The sequence below is a fragment of the Thermobia domestica genome, chromosome 10 (genome assembly GCF_964235325.1).
Source record: "Thermobia domestica chromosome 10, izTheDome1.hap1.1, whole genome shotgun sequence".
In the NCBI taxonomy this organism is placed as follows: domain Eukaryota; kingdom Metazoa; phylum Arthropoda; class Insecta; order Zygentoma; family Lepismatidae; genus Thermobia; species Thermobia domestica.
The window spans coordinates 12,318,983-12,335,589 of NC_137463.1; the positions used below are offsets into that span (position 1 = coordinate 12,318,983).

Here is a 16,607-nt window from a genome sequence, read left to right on the forward strand (position 1 = left end):
CGAATGATGTTGTCGCGGTGCCCCCCAGGGCCGGCTTTCATGGGAGCCCAGGCCCAACTTAGAAATTTTAAACTAAAATATGGGTCAAGTGATACCTCGTTCGATAGATCTTCATACACTAACCAGCGTTTTGGCAAAAGATTGTTCATATAGTCACCGTTTTTAAAATGGCCGCCAAGACATGGTGCCTGTATCAGATAAAGCATCCAGTACCACTAATATGAAAACGGTTGAAGATAATAACGGATGAACAGAATAAAACTCCTATAGGAAATCACAGAGGGTATTTATCATTCCAGGTCTCGAAAATGTTGCAACAGAGGAGAAGATGCCTAGAGTAAAAGTGCCATAATGCAAAGGAGAAAATCTAGTCCCTAGAAAATCATAGTTCCAACGTCCTCCGTAAGTGGGTGAAGCGGGACGGGAAGAAACGGTGAAATTGCAAATGAGAACCTGTTTTTGCAAATTGTATCTACACAACAAAATTATCTGAAATGTGATTTTATAACAGATAGGTGTCTTTAAAAAAAAAAAAGGTAAAATTCTTTTTAAATATTATTTTTCATTTTGATTGCAGGCAATGATTTGTGCAAAAATGAATCAACTGCGAAACCTATTTGGCGAACAATGCAATCTTAGAACAACGTGTACAAATGTTGGTTTTGCTCAAAAGTCGTCTGCAAAGTATTGGTTCATTACTTCATTACAGTACCAGTCGTACACAATTGTACACCCAAGTGTTTCAGACAAGCCATACCTATTGCAAGTAAAAGTGGGGTTCTTATTTGAGATTTTACCATTCATTTTCGTTTCACCCACTTACGGAGGGAGATCGAAAAGATAATTTTCTAAGAATTAGATTTCCTCTTTAGCATTATCTCACTTATACTTTAATAATCTTTTTCTCCGTTGGAATGATAAATACCTTCTGCGATTCCCTATACAAATTTTATCCTATTCATTTATCTCCAACCGTTTTCATATTAGTGGTACTGGACGTTTTATCTAATACAGGCACCATGTCTTGGCGCCCATTTTGAATTCGGTAACCGATATGAAAAATCTTTTACCACAACACTTTTTAGTTTTTAAAGATCTATGACAAGATGTTTCTTTCATGAGAAGATGTTTTTTCCATTGACAATTTTGAAGTTGGGCCCCCATGAAAGTCGGCCCTGGGGGTCACCACGACATCATCCGACGTGTTTTATGTCATTTTCCTGTTTCACTTTTTGTTCTGTTCATTGTCACAACTCTGTTTAGTGTTTGAATTTCTATCGAACGAGGTATCACTTGCCCCATGTTTCCATTTAAAAATTTAAAGTTGGTCCCTGGGCCCCCATGAAAGGCGGCCTTTGGGAACACCGCGACACCATTCGATATGCCCCCATGGCTTCCTTATTTGAACTTTTGTTTGGTTCATTTATGTTCAACCGTTTTCATATTAGTGCTACTGGACAATTAACTGATACAGGTAACATAATTATCTTGGCTGCCATTTTTAAAACGGTGACCGATATTAAAAAAATCTTTTGACACATTCCTTTTAAGTTTTTAAAGATCTATCGAACAAGGTGTCACTCGCCTCATGTTTACGTTTAAAATTTTTGAGTTTGGCCCCGTGAGTCCTTGGATAAAGGCCCTGGGGGACACCATGACATTACCATTCGATTTGCCCCATAGTATTTCCTATTTGAGTTTTTGTTCAGTTTATTTATGTTCAACCGTTTTCGAGATATTTCCGTGGAAAGATTAATATTATCAAGGGAGGGCTAAACCATAGTTTACCTCTTTATCCAGTGTAAAGCAGGATTGAAGCTCATTTTATTCAGTGTAGCTATACTTGAGTGTTAAGGGGGTATATAGCCCCTATAGCCCTTCCCTTGGATCCGCGTCTATATATAAACAAGCCGTGTTACGAACGCAAAATAAAGTTATATTTTCTCAAATTGCACTATGTAAGGTATTATCTATTTCTAATTTAGATATTAAATAAAACCACAATACCACATATATTATTCAGTGTAACAAAGGACAATACAGTATCATTAACATCAAGATTTTGGAGATCTCTAATAACTCAAATAGCATAGACGGTGCAATGCGCATCATTTGCATCTTAGCGTCAAATACTATTATCATGGTATAATGTATTTCGAATGAATGAAGGAACAAAGTTACAGGAATTAAAAATTTTAACTTTTTCTAAAGACTTTACTTCGAAAACGTGCTGACATATCACGTCTCATCTTGTAGATGCTTCCAAAAGACTTAAGTGATCATAATGTAATTTACAAGAATTGCCATTTACAAGAATTGAAACAAACTGTTTCAGAGATACCAAACAAATGGATAGTGATTGTTTTATTGCTTAAAATAACGCATTTGTGTTAAGTTTTTATAATGATTGTTGTTTTAGTTTGCATCTATAACATTTCAACAATAGTTTTTGGTTGTTTTAATTACAACAAGTTGCAGTTCCATTATTTTAAGCAGTGTTGCCAACTTAATTAAATTGCTAAATATTATTCTAAATAAGTGAAAACAATGTAAGCTGCAAAATATTTTAATAATTCGTAATTTGCTTTATGGTGCAAGAATGGTTTCAAAATATGACGTTTTTCATAGTTAATGTCAAAGTTTTCGTTACGGCAATACATGTAAAGGCAAATTGTAACTGAAATTAAATGTAACTTATAACTTTTCAGTAACACTAGTTGTTCCCCTAAGTTTTAGGCCTGATGTACACAAAACCATGCTTAATTAAAAGTTCTAAATACATCTTAGTTACATTTCACTTGTTTTAGTTTGACCACCGGCCACCTCAAACTCGATCCATACCATATAGCTATATGCAATTATTCGAGGACTTACAGTTAGTAATACACATTGTGTTGATTTTTGGTTTGGTTTGTTTTAGTTTAACGTCCCATGATTATACTAGGGCGTCTAAAGGAGACGTGAAGCTAATGATTATAATGGAATCCGGTCGTTCAACAGTACCCCCATTGGAAATCGAATTCAGGACCACGCGAACCGGTCAAGCGTGCTAGCCGCTAGACCAAATGGAGGTCCTCACATTGTGTTGATTTAAATCATTGAGTCAGTGTTGCCAGATTCGAAGATCAAAAAGTAGTGTGGCTGTGCTCCAAAAGTAGCGGATTTGAACTATTTGTAGGCCAAATATATCCAGTAGAAATGAATTATTTGGCAACTAATGACTAGTACTAATTGAATAATTTTTAACATGGACTGGAAAGTGTGCTGGACATATTGGAAGAAATTATGGTCGATGAACAAAAACAATTCTAGACAGGATACCACGAGATAAAAACAGCCTAGGAAACGTCCTTATACAAGAAGGTTTGACGAAATCAAGAACAACTGGGGAGTAACCTGAAAAAGAATTGCTCAAGATAGATAGTTGTGGAGAAGACTTGGAAAGACCTTCATCCAGCAGTGGATTGACAATAGTTGATTATGATTATGGCTATGATTTTATTATATCTGGACCTCAGAGGTAAACTAAACCAAGTCATAATTTAGTAATTTTACAAGAGAAGCGAAAAACCAGTTCCTTAAGTAAGACCTATAGTAAGTACTGTTTCCAAACTATACTAAGTAGTTACAAAGTAATAGAATGCTTTTAGACTTATATTGTTACACCACAAGAAAGAACATAGTCTTTTATAAAAGTATCCTTAACTCAATTTCGATCAAAAAATGACTTAGCATAGTCTACCTCTAAAGTTCATGTATATATATAACTTTTATCAGGTAAAGTAGGGTAAAATCAGATTCAAAATTTAACGAAATTCGTACAGCGAAAAACAAATTTGATCCTTCATAATGCAGCAAAACTACGAAAATTAATACAAAAGGAAACTAGAAAGTTAAGAATCACTTGTTTTGCCGTGACAGAAAATAGATACATATAGCTCGAATTATCTATATACTTACATAATATGTATGTCCATATTCCGCAAGTAATTTCAAGCAATATAAAATTTCAGCGTAATGAACGCATAATTAGTTTTCTAGAATAAAGATCACCGCTGAGAAAAATGAAATGAAATCTTTCAGTTTTACGTCCCACAGTTATGCCGGTTAGGCTAAAGGAGACGGTGATGAGTAATGAATGAAATTGTGGAATGAAGAAAGTGGGAGGAAACGGGAGAACCTCGAGGAAATCCATGCACACGGTGTTTGTCCGCCACAAAGTTCACTTGGCGGGGATTTGGATCGAACCCGGGACCCCAAGCGCCAAAGGTGAACGCTCTACCACTGAGTCACCGCGGCCCCATGCACCGTTGAGAACTCAGGAATAAGCTTAATTTATGTTACAGCACTGGATATATGCTTATATAATACATTACGACCTTATAAGCTTGTATAAGAAACAGAATGTACTTAAAGTGAAACGCGAACTATACGAAACATAAGACTTTGAATCTAACTTGTTTGGTGATCCAACCCGAGACCACAGATAGCAAAGATGAGTTCCATAGCTCCCACCATAAGGTTAAGGAAGTGCCTGTTTTAAAGTGTCAATTAAACACTGAGATGTGAAACGGTAATAAAGCAATTGATCAATTTGAAACGAAATATATGGTAGTAATAATTTACTCTATTTGTTAAGATAATGAACGTTATATTCTGTTTTTAAAATGGCAGTCAAAGCAGAATGTATTGAATAATAAATGAGAAATTGTAAAATTTCAATTTCGGTACGATTAAATACATTCCTGCTGCTATGTGTTGCGTTATTCGTTAGGAGGTATTGAACAATTCTGATTGAAAAGAAGTAAATAAACTAATGTATAGTACTGGAGTTAATTTAATAGAGTTTAATTGTATAGACAGTACTGAGGCTATTTGAGACAAAGTCTATTGCTGAAAGTGAAATATGGGTTACTATTAGGCTTTTATCCCAGGTATGTTATACCCACTGATGATTGAACCCGGAACACACGCATGGAAAGCATTAGCGCTAGCAAATTAACTACGAAGAAATACATAATACCATAATTCTGTCAACAATGAAGGCAAAAAGTAAGAACCGAAAACGACAGACTGTACGATAATAATACTTTCACAATTTTAATTTCATACTATTTATTTCGAGACTTTCGAGACGAGACCGAGACCGAGATCGAGACAAGCATCTGTTGACCGAGACGAGACCGAGGCCGAAACGGCGATTTTTGACTCGAGACGAGATCGAGACTGAGACCGCTACTTATCAACCGAGACGAGACCGAGACTGTACAAAGTCTCGTCTCGTCTCGTCTCGATACCATCCCTATTCAGCAGCGTATTATTTTCGTACGAAACCCAAAACGGCGGGCGCAGCCCTATGCATTTAGGCAGAAACATTCCTACTGAAAACTAGTCGCCAGGTCTAAATTTCTAGTCGCCAACGGCCGAACTTATGAAGCTTCTGAAATATCGTACGGCTTTTAAAGTCCTACTGCCAGCTACCAACTTTAAAAAAATGTTTATTGCCTAACAACTTACATTTCTAGTGAATATGAAATTAAAGTATCCAAGTTAGCAAATGTCTAATATACATACGAAAAACATAACGTTTAGAAAATGTTTAATATTCACACGAAAAACATAACGTTTAGCAAATGTCTAATATTCAACGAAAAACATAACGTTTAGCAAATGTCTAATATTCACACGAAAAACATAACGTACACATCCCCATACGTATACAATCAACTGTGAGATTAGGCTGACAACGGCAGTTGCACGGGAGAAACAAGCAGTTGTTGTTGCCAGCGCCCCCTGTCGTTAGCGTCAGCTCAGTGGAGGAATCAACGTTAGCCAACCGGAGCGTTAACGCGATCTACCGAAAATGTTCCTGCAAGCTACAGCTCGCGATCGACGGTTTGACGATCACTGCTGCTACTGTTGGGCTTCTTAGGAGGCCTCATCCCGGCGAAATTAAAATACCGCTAATTTTACAGCAATTATGTGATATCTTCAAATAGATAAAAGATAATCGAAAAGTGGAATAAGACCACTCTAGAGAATGTTATTTTGCATGAGGTATCGTTATCACGAGTCACCTAGTAACTTTCCACTTGCAGTTATTTAGAAACGCGAAAATAAATGCCGATTTTCTTAATGGCTGGAAATCGAAAGCAGATAAGTGAATCGTGATAACGATATCACACGTAAAATAATATTGTCTAGGGAGGTCTTGTTCCACTTTTCGATTATCTTTTATCTATTTGAAGATATCACATAATTACTGTAAAATTAGCTGTATTTTAATTTCGCAGTGATGGTGCCTCTTAAGGAGAATGTAAGAAGAATTTTACAAAAAGACCTGCAGCAATTACAGATTGTTTTCAATACCGTTTTATATTTTTGTATAAACAACTTTCTATGTGTAATACTTTTTTTTCTTTTATTAGCCTTTAAAATCGTGTTTTATTAGATCACCCTGTATCTAATACAAGAAGTTACAAATCTAAAATGAATTTCGGTTGTTTCTGATTTAAATTCTTTACCTTTGTCTTACCTGTATTAATGTAAATATACGGATATTTAAGGTACTTCCCTCTTGAGTGGGTACAACTTTTAGAATCGGATACCGGGATCTGAGAAAGAAAACATACATAACCATGCAGGAGTTTTCTTTAAACTAAATTTATTTTATTAATTTTGAATTATAAATGTATGTAGTGTATTTTATAAAGTATGTACCATCTATTGTTCTACAAATATCAGACTAATAATACTTCAGTTTACTTTCCAGTGAGCGTGTACAGGGTGAACAAAAATAATCCCTGGTTTGAAGATGTCATAAAATTAATAGTTCCGTGAAAATTTTGATAACATTTCCAACCAAAACCCAGTTAAGTCAAAATATTTTCATGACTTTCTTTCCAGAATCGCTAGTTATGATATTGGCAGTTAGAGAGCAGTGCCATCGAAAATGGAGTTCACTCCGCAACGAAGAAGTTGGTGCATGAAAGAACTTGCCAAAACAATCAGTCATGGAAAGTGCAGATTGGATTTATACGGATTCTTGATATTGATCCACCTTCACACAAATCCGTTTTAAACTGTTGAGGGACAGGAGATCCTGAAATCATATAGTATGCTGCTTCAAAATCTAACATTGCCTGAATAATCAATTAAAATACATGCGGATGAAGTAGATCGTAGACCCTACTAATTCTACATCTTCTTGCCAGCCCTGACTATTTAATTAAAAAAAAAAAATCCGAATACCGAGCACTGACTCTAACCCTTTTCCAGAGCTCGGGACTTATCTTTAGTTTCTTGTTCTGCCCTGTAGCGAACCCAACTCCGGTCAACCTGATTACCAATAGTAGTGCACACTTAGCTGTTCGGCCTTTAATTAGACATCGCAATTTTACCAGATGTTAGAATTTAGACGTGGGATGGTTTTCCCAGTTTGTTTAATTTTATCCATCAGCACCCATCCATCTTACTAACGCTTTAGAAGCAGTTTCTTCATCTTTTGCTTCCATAACACTAGTAGATAACCCCTCGCGAGTACTAGGAGTCGGGAACTAACATATCCGACACCCTTACATATTCCTTGTAGAATAACTACACAGAGACCTGGGAGCTAGATTCTTGCCTTTGCCTAGGCCCGGCTGCTGCGAGATTTACAGGACACTGTCGAAACATAACTTTCTGTTTTCTTTTCTTTTTTTTCTTTTTCTTTTTTTTTTCAGGAGGAAGAACTGTCTGAGGAAGGCTCTGTTACATTTCTACAAATTGATTCAGTGAGACTCATATAAAAACTTTTGTCAGATACTATAAGGTCAGGTGGGGCTATTTTGAAACAAGAAATAACACTTTTTGCCGTAACTCCTATATTATTATTGCTAGGAAGATCAAAGATATAAGAATATAATGAATTGAGACCTGTATTAGATTTCATCATCTGAATGTCATATTTCAAAAGTGATTCTACATTAAAGAATAAAAACAGTGTATCATAGTTGCTCCGCACTTAGGGCTATTATGAGACGAACTTAGGTAATTTCATCACCGGAGATTTCGCCACCGAAAATTTTGTCATGGTAATTTCGTCACCAAAATATTAGCATATAGGTATTTTCGTCACCGGAAATTTTGACATATTAATTTCATCTGTAATTTTGTCACCAAAATATTAGCATGTATAAAATTTTGTCAAGGTTATTTTTTCACCTTTGTTGAACTAAGTAGAGACAAAATAAACAGTTTACCTTATCTTAATCAAACTTGGAAAACAATTCAGTTGGTGTTGCACTCTGCAAAATCGAAGTTTCGGATACTCGACGCAAGAACAAACACTAGTAGAAAAACATAATGCCAGCTTCAGCAAATGTTAAAAGCACAGGCAAAATGAGCCTCTAATGGGTTTATTTATATCACTATTTACAAATATTAGGTTTTGCCAATATCAAAATTTCAATACAGAAAATAGCAAACAAAATATAACTTGTTATAATACAATAAGTGTTTTACATTTTCATTTTCTATTCTGCATAACATTATAGGAAAGAACAAGCAAAAAATCTTTTAGTTTAAGTATTACATGTTAAGCACAAAGACTGCAGCTGTTTCTGCAAAGTCTGAAACACTCTTCTAGTTTTCTGTTTTGGTGGTTGACCCACAGCATCTTGAAGCACAGTTGCAACCTTGTTTCAACTTGTTGAATTCCACTAATAAACTTCCAAATAGTTGGGTGGCACATTCCTACCAGTCACAAATATTACTTGTCCTAGGACTGGTGTTCAGGGTGGCTTAGTGAACATTCCAAGTGTCTGGGGGATATAGAGGGGGCACATTGCATAAACGAATATTTCAAGACCGAGCTTTAACACGGCGATACGTGCCGGACACGTAAGTACTATCAAAATGGTACAGAAGTTCCAGCTCTTCTTCCGAAGCCTCCTCCCTAAGTATTTTTATTACTCGATGCACATCTACTATGGGAAGAAATACCAATCCGGCCATTTTCCCCCAAAATAGACGAAAATTTTCATTATTCTTGTAGCGTTCTGTGAGTCCAAGCTCTTGGACCTTCCTCCACGTTCACTGAGTCAAGTGAAGAAAGCAACGCTATACACGAGTTGTATTTCCAGTTGTTTTACAGCCTGCATGGCCGATATCTTGAAATCCATAACCATAGTTACAGGGTCCGGATATTCACCAAATTTACTGCACTGATGCACCACCGCACGATATAGTTCTTCATATGAACTTTGTGTCTTGTTCTGCATTGGGCTGTACACCTAGTAATGAAAGTCTCGCCTACCGGAACTCATAACATAAACTTGAAGGAATTTTTTAAGGAGTCATTGAAAAGTTGCCGTCCATTATGTTTCGCTTCTCGATAGCTCCATAAGATTATATTTAAAGGAAACTTCCAGAAATATTTATACATTTTTCTTTCTTTAGGCCTATATAATTTTGTTATCTTAACATATATCCAATAATATATCCAATGTTTACTCGGAGTTGGAATGTTCTTCCTTCAATGGTTCCTTAAAAAAGCTCGCTCTTTTCACCTGACTCAGTTGGGCTGAGAAAACGGTACATGAACGATGAAAATTTTCGTCTATTTTGCGAGCAAATGAACGGATTGGCGTATCTTCCCATATTTGCTATTTTCCTTTCTGAAATTTTGATATTGGCAAAACCTAATATTTATAAATAGTGATATATATAAACCCCTATGTCTTTAATCTCATATTACCTATGCCTTTAACATTTGCCGAAGTTGGCATTATTTTCTTCTACTGGTGCTTGTTCTTGCATCGAGTACCTGAAACTTCGATTTTGCAGAGTTCAACACCAACTGAATTGTTTTCCAAGTTTGATTAACACAACATAAACTGTTTTGGTCGTTTACTTTATCTCTATTGAGTTCAGCAAAGATGAAAAATAACCGTGACAAATTTCCTATATGATAATATTTCTGTGAGAGATTACCGGAAACCTTTTCTCTTATCTCAAATACAATATCTAAAATATGTATCTCTTTATTTCATATATATTTTCGAGTTCATTGATTGTACTTAAATTGTTCTAATAATAATAATAATAATAATAATAATAATAATAATAATAATAATAATAATAATAATAATAATAATAATAATAATAATGAAAGTATCGTGACAAAATTTCCAGTGACGAAATTACCTATCTGCTAATATTTTGGTGACAAAATTTCCAGTGACGAAATTACCTATCTGCTAATATTTTGGTGACAAAATTACCGGGGACGAAATTACCGTGACAAATTTTCCGGTGACAAAATTACCGCCGCCCTGATGAGACAGTGGTGGAGCTATTACAGGACATACTTATTACTCAGGCCAAGATGGTCATAGGAATATGTAAGGGTTATTATAAGATATTCACAGATATCCTCTATATATATATATATATATATATATATATATATATATATATATATATATATATATATATATATATATATATATATATATATATATATTTATCCCGATACCGATGGAACGACCATACATTGGCGATTTGCATTCCATCAGGCGACCTGGTCGATCAGGCGACACTATATGGTCGTCCAGTGGGAAACCGTGTTAGACGGTCTCCTCTCACCACCACTAGCGCGTAGAAATCAACTTTGAAAATTGACGTTGGTGGTCCCAACGGTGCTGAGATAACTTTTTCTTGTATAACTGTAGTTCAGGGTTTCATCGGCAGGTGCGCGACAGTCGTGAGCGTATAGCTTGTCGAGCGTATAGTTCTATATACATCAAGGCGCGTTGGACCACCGGAAGTTCTCATTTCGCAGTTGGCAGCTGTGCTCACCATTGGCTCGTGCATGCACTTTGTTCTGTTTGCAGATAGAGAGATTTATCACGGTTTCGGAAGCTAGAAGAAACAACATGAATGAAGGAATCAAACAATGATTAAAAATAACTGAAAAAAACTGACAGAATATTTTATATAGTAATATACAAGACGATAAGAAAAAGTTACAATGCTTTTTAGCTTGTACATAGAATACATGTGACTATCAGCAAATAATTATTATAATACGTTGTTTCAACTATTATCATACATATTAATCGTGTGGGATGTCAAATACTTTTACAAGCAGCGTTGGGCGTCTTTGGGCCACTTTCACATAATAAAAGCCGAAAGTTACTGGCAGAAGTTTAAAAATGTTTTATATCCATTTATAAGAAAATTGTCAATCGTTTTATATTAGTTCCCTTAAACCTCGGATCCGTTTCCAGCAGAGCCACAGCAAGAAGGGGACGCGCGAGGCGGTCGTCCCAGGCGCTGATGGCTAGAAAGCGCCGAACGAGCAAAAAGAAAGAAAAAGTGCTAGAAATGATTAAAAAAGTATTGACGCCCTATTAAATCAATGTTGTTGTCGGTTTTGATACAATTTGATACAACTGTAACACTCCGACTTTGATCAAATTTGGCAGTTAGATACCACACATAAAATACACGAATACGTGTTTTTTTTTCTTTTATAATTTTCTGTGGAGGAGAAACAATTATTGAGGACCAAAGTCCATATCCAATATTTCAGAAGTTGACGCCCGAACGCAGTATGAAGTGGACCGAAGTGAATGATATTGTACCTAGTATATGTAAAATGAGGGAATACTTGTTTCGTATTTTCCTGAAACAAAGAAATAAATGGGTGGGGCAAAGACCCTTCCAAATATTTGATTACGAAATATGAAAAGTGCTAATGAGTATACTTTCGAACAGTCTTGGGAAGTAACGTAACGCAAGTAACGAGTTACTTGTAACGCGTTACTTTTTAAGTAACGTTTCCTAGTAACGCGTTACAAATTTTTAAGTAACGTACCTATTTTGCGTTACTTTTTTACATTTCGGATGAGTTTTACATCGTTACATTTCGGATGAGTAACTACAATATATGTATTTTTTTCGGAAACAAATGTTTCTTTCCTGTAGGTGAATTTCTCAGAATGGAACAATGGAGCATGAACGATGTCAGTGACCGACGATTCCTGCACTGTTTGCCTTTTCCCGTTTCACCTTATGACCTCTAGCAATGAAATTTGCATGTAAACCTGTTATTACTTTTCATCTTAATGTAAGGCGGAACGGGAAATCTCGATGTGCATCTTCCCGTTTCGCCTTACGAACTTTATGTTGGTAGGCTTCCAAATATATTCATAGATACAATTTGATTTATTTATTTATATAACAAAATATACTGCCACTTGCTGTTTTTCGGAAGATGAGGACAGCCTCAGGGAAATAACGTGTACTGATTGCAAGCACCTGGAAGAGATTTTGTCTTAGATTTTCAAAGCTACAAATCAATACATTCAGTGAGTGAACTACGAGTGCAATGGTACTGGTAGTCTATTTTACTTTGATTGGTGTTGTTTTTATAAAGATGGAGAACGAAAATATTTTATCGTTTGAACATTTGAGAGAATACTTTTCTTAAAAGCTGAAGATGATGGTGAACAGAATTTAAAAGTAAAGTGGTGCCCCGGCGGGAAATATTTATCAACAACTAGGGTGCCATAATTAACGACATACAATAAGGGGTTAATATGAATAAATTGTGTTCTGATAAGCAGGCCTACTTTATTGATGTAATGTTGATGGTATGTAATATTAGAGTTCTTTGAGATCAGTTTGCGTATCCTAAAGTCCCGTTAATTATAGAGTTTGGAACAACTAGCTTTAAAAAGCATGTATCGATTTTAGAGTTACTGGCAAGTTTTGATTCACCCCCAGTTTATGTGTTCTCATTTTCAGTTGTAGTGTAATGTTTCTCTATATTCTGTATTTTTAATTTTACATAGCAACATTGTTAAGCAGAATAATAATAAGCAACCATTTTTTCTAACAAGGGATGGACACAAGTAAAGCTAAAACTCGACTCGAATCCAAGTCGAGTTTCGAGTCGAGTCAAAAGTAATATTCTCGAGTCGAGTTCCGAGCCGATTCACTGCTTTTGGCGTCGAGTTTCGAGTCGATTCGATTTTGATAAATGGCTCGCTCGTTTTAACTCGTTTTGAAATCATGGTCTGATTACACTGGAAAGCGAAAGCCATGAGAAATGTAAGCTAAGCAGTAATATGGAACACTTTTAGTGTTGCTCACGAAAGGGGACACTGTTCGCATATAGTCTCATCTCGATTGCGAGACTACAAGAGATTTTTTTTTATAACAAGCTTACCTCGGCTCAGCTTAACTGAGCTGATGGCTCGAGCCGGCTCGCTTGGGACGAACCATCGGCTCGAGCTGGTTGGTTGGGATGAGCCATCTGCTCGGTTCGATTTAACCGAGCGAAGGTCTCTAGCTGACTCGGTTGGGTGAGCTGTTGGCTCGGCTCACTTCTCGGTTCGGGTCGATACTGAATGAGCTGTGAGCCGATCTGCTCGAGTCGTTGACAATTCTAAACCCAAGCCGAGCAGTTTTGAAGATATTTGGCTAGTGCCCTATAACTTTTAACAATGTTTGGCTCGAGCCCGAATACTCAACCTAGACCCTCAACCCAAATCAGAAGCTCGTGAACAATGTCCTTGACTCCTAGACTTCACGACTACCGAGGTTGGCAATCAACAACTTTCTTAGTATTCAGATATAAACCGCCTATCTTTCATGTGTATACACACTGTTATAATAATAATAATAATAATAATAATAATAATAATAATAATAATAATAATAATAATAATAATAATAATAATAATAATAATAAGTTGTAGTAGTACCATTGAATATAATTATATTGTCTATGTAAGATACTTGAAGAGAGTACTCGAAACCATACACCAGATTTGGTTCGACTCGACTCGAAACTCGACCGAATTCGAGTCGAGTTGAAGGAAATTTTTCAAGCCGAGTTCTCGGGTCGAGCTCAAAGATGTCTGTTTCTAGTCGAATCGAGTTTCAAAGAAAACTTGCTCGAACTCACTCGTGCCTATCCCTACGAGTAACTCAGTGTGGCATTTTAGTCAATGTTACATTACATTAAAATGTTCATATAGCTGTCAAGTAAAAATTTGTCCTTGCATTTACATAATAAATCGATTCAGAACGTGCAATAATAATAATAATAATAATAATAATAATAATAATAATAATAATAATAATAATAATAATAATAATAATAATAATAATAATAATAATAGCGGTAGTAATAGTAGTATGGAAAACTGAAGTAATAAGATTTTTTTCACATTTTCAAAGTTTCGGATCTAAAAGTAACAGTTACTAAGTAACGCGTTACTAACGCGTTACATTTTAAGAGAAAGTAAAGTAACTTGTAACGCGTTACATTTTTACAAGTAACTTACCCAACACTGCTTTCGAAGTGCCTAAATTACATAGAGAACGCAACGAAAGTATGTTAAGAAACGATACACAAAAATAAGCTAACCCGTGTTTTGTAGTTTGTGCGGAAAAACTGTGTGAATGCCAAGGTCCTCTCCTAAAAAAGTACATAATAAAGCAGAAGCGCAGGAAGGAGTGGACCGAAGCGAATGAAATTATACATAGATCTTGTATATGTAAAATAAGGCAATACGTGTTTCGCAAGTAGCTAGGGGGCGCTAACTTCAGTCTTTGAACTTGAACTTTTGAGGGCAGAAACACGAAACACTCGAAATTCACTGTATTGATTCCTACTTTTAGGTCATCTATCTATTGCTAAAATTTCACTATTTTCACACAATTTTTTTTCTACATATAGCGTATTTTATAGTATTTCGGGGTGCGCCTTTAACCCTTACAGTGTTTTCCCCATAAATAAAAGCATGTGCCGATTTATTTGCTGTTTACTGTTCGATGTGCAAATTTGAAATAAATCAGTAGGGGACACTTGGGAAACACGAATTGCTTTATTTTACATATACAATATCTACACACAATTTCATTCGCTTCGGTCCACTCCTTCTTGCGCTTCTGCTATAATATTTACTTTCTTCGGAGGGGCCTTGGCCCCAACACTACATTTCCGCAGAAACTAAAAACACGTGTTTGCTTTTTTTTTCTTTTTTGCCTATTGTGCTTACACAAAGTGTTGTAGTAATTCTCCTTATCCTTTAGGCACTTCTAATATATACTTATTCGCACTTTTGATATTTTGTAATTAAAGGTTTGGAAAGGTCTGTGCCCCACCCACCTATTTTATGTTTTTTTTTGTTTTTTTTTAAAGAAAATACGAAATACGTATTTCTTCGTTTTAATTCTACGGTATCTATGCATAATTTCATTTACTTCGGTCCACTTCTTCTTGCTTTTCGAGCGCCAACTTTCAAAATTCTGGGTTGGGGCTTCTACACCCTAAAACTGTTTTTCCGTAAAAAGAAAATACGTATTCATTTATTTCATGTGTAATATCTACCTGCCAAATTTGATCAAAATCGGAGTGTTACACTTGGGAATTGTTACATGTTAGTACTTAAAGAAAGTTATTGCTGTATATGATTTTTAATGACGATGTGATATATATAAGGTGCTAAGTAATGATGTACTCAAGAGCGTTTTCAAAATCAGAAACAGTCAAAGTCTGAGTCTAAAATACGTTGGTGGTAATGAGTTTGCTTATTTAATCATGCTTTTCTACCCAATGGGATTAATATTTCTTGAGAATAAAGATACAAAAATGAAAGGAGTGAAGAGACACAAGAGAATATGCAAGTTGCTGTTTGCGCGGGAATATTAAAAATATAAGTAAACAAGAGGAACAATAACACTTTCGAACTTCAAGCAGTTGTAAAAAAGGAGTCAGCGAATTTTCTCTTTTCCAAAGACTGATCACTACCAGTGTATTTTTTTTTTTTAATTCCTTTGATAGGCTATATGAAATGCTTCCAATTTGAAGGAATTTGTTGGAATCATTTCTCCATCAACCACTTGTATCGCCAAGATATTTTCTTTTGTGCATACGTATCTAGTTTTGTGGTTTTTCTATCAGCATACATAACAAACGTATACACATATATAATATATATGTGTGTATGTGTATTAGTGTATTTTTAATATGTTAATTAATAATAAGCAACCTTAAATTCAGAACTTCTATTGATTAAGAGATTAAGTAATTACTATTATTTCAAAATGTTGTAGCGAACTATATTTTGGATTTGAAATACAACATTAAACATATTCTTTAGCTCCATAGATCAATATTGAGAAATTCGCAAAGAAGGCTCCTTCTAAATGTCCATTACATTTCACAAAATATTTTTTTGTCGTAAAAGAATTGAAATTAAAATCCCATTTGCCTACAGAATAAAATTACAAAAGTTTACAATTATTACTGGAAATTCTATAATTCATTTCGAACATTTTAAAAGTACATAGTTCCTACTGTACTGAAATATCATTTCTTACCGATAGTATGAAATATTGCAAATAGTTGTACTGTAAGTTTCCATAACTGTTCTCCAAATGGATTTGTATAGAACCAAAGGGAGTTTTGTCAAATTTAACAAAAATTCCAAAATAAACCTCTTGAAAGCAGCTCTTATTTGTAAAAGAATACATAATGATCGCTTTTGGTTGTTGTAATGCTCTTTTAAGCAGCTTAATAAAAATTCAGTGTAGCATAGAAACAA

At 35.2% G+C, this 16,607-nt stretch overlaps 1 protein-coding gene across 1 annotated transcript in view; it reads right to left on the minus strand.

The window, feature by feature from the left end:
* LOC145662292 (lipopolysaccharide-induced tumor necrosis factor-alpha factor homolog) overlaps window positions 1-16,607 on the minus strand; it is a 97,988-nt gene that overhangs the window by 49,852 nt on the left and 31,529 nt on the right. Inside the window, exon 3 of the mRNA XM_081727701.1 lies at window positions 6,536-6,614. Within this exon, the coding sequence (XP_081583827.1) occupies window positions 6,536-6,614 (79 nt within the window). The remainder of the gene's footprint in view (window positions 1-6,535; window positions 6,615-16,607) is intronic.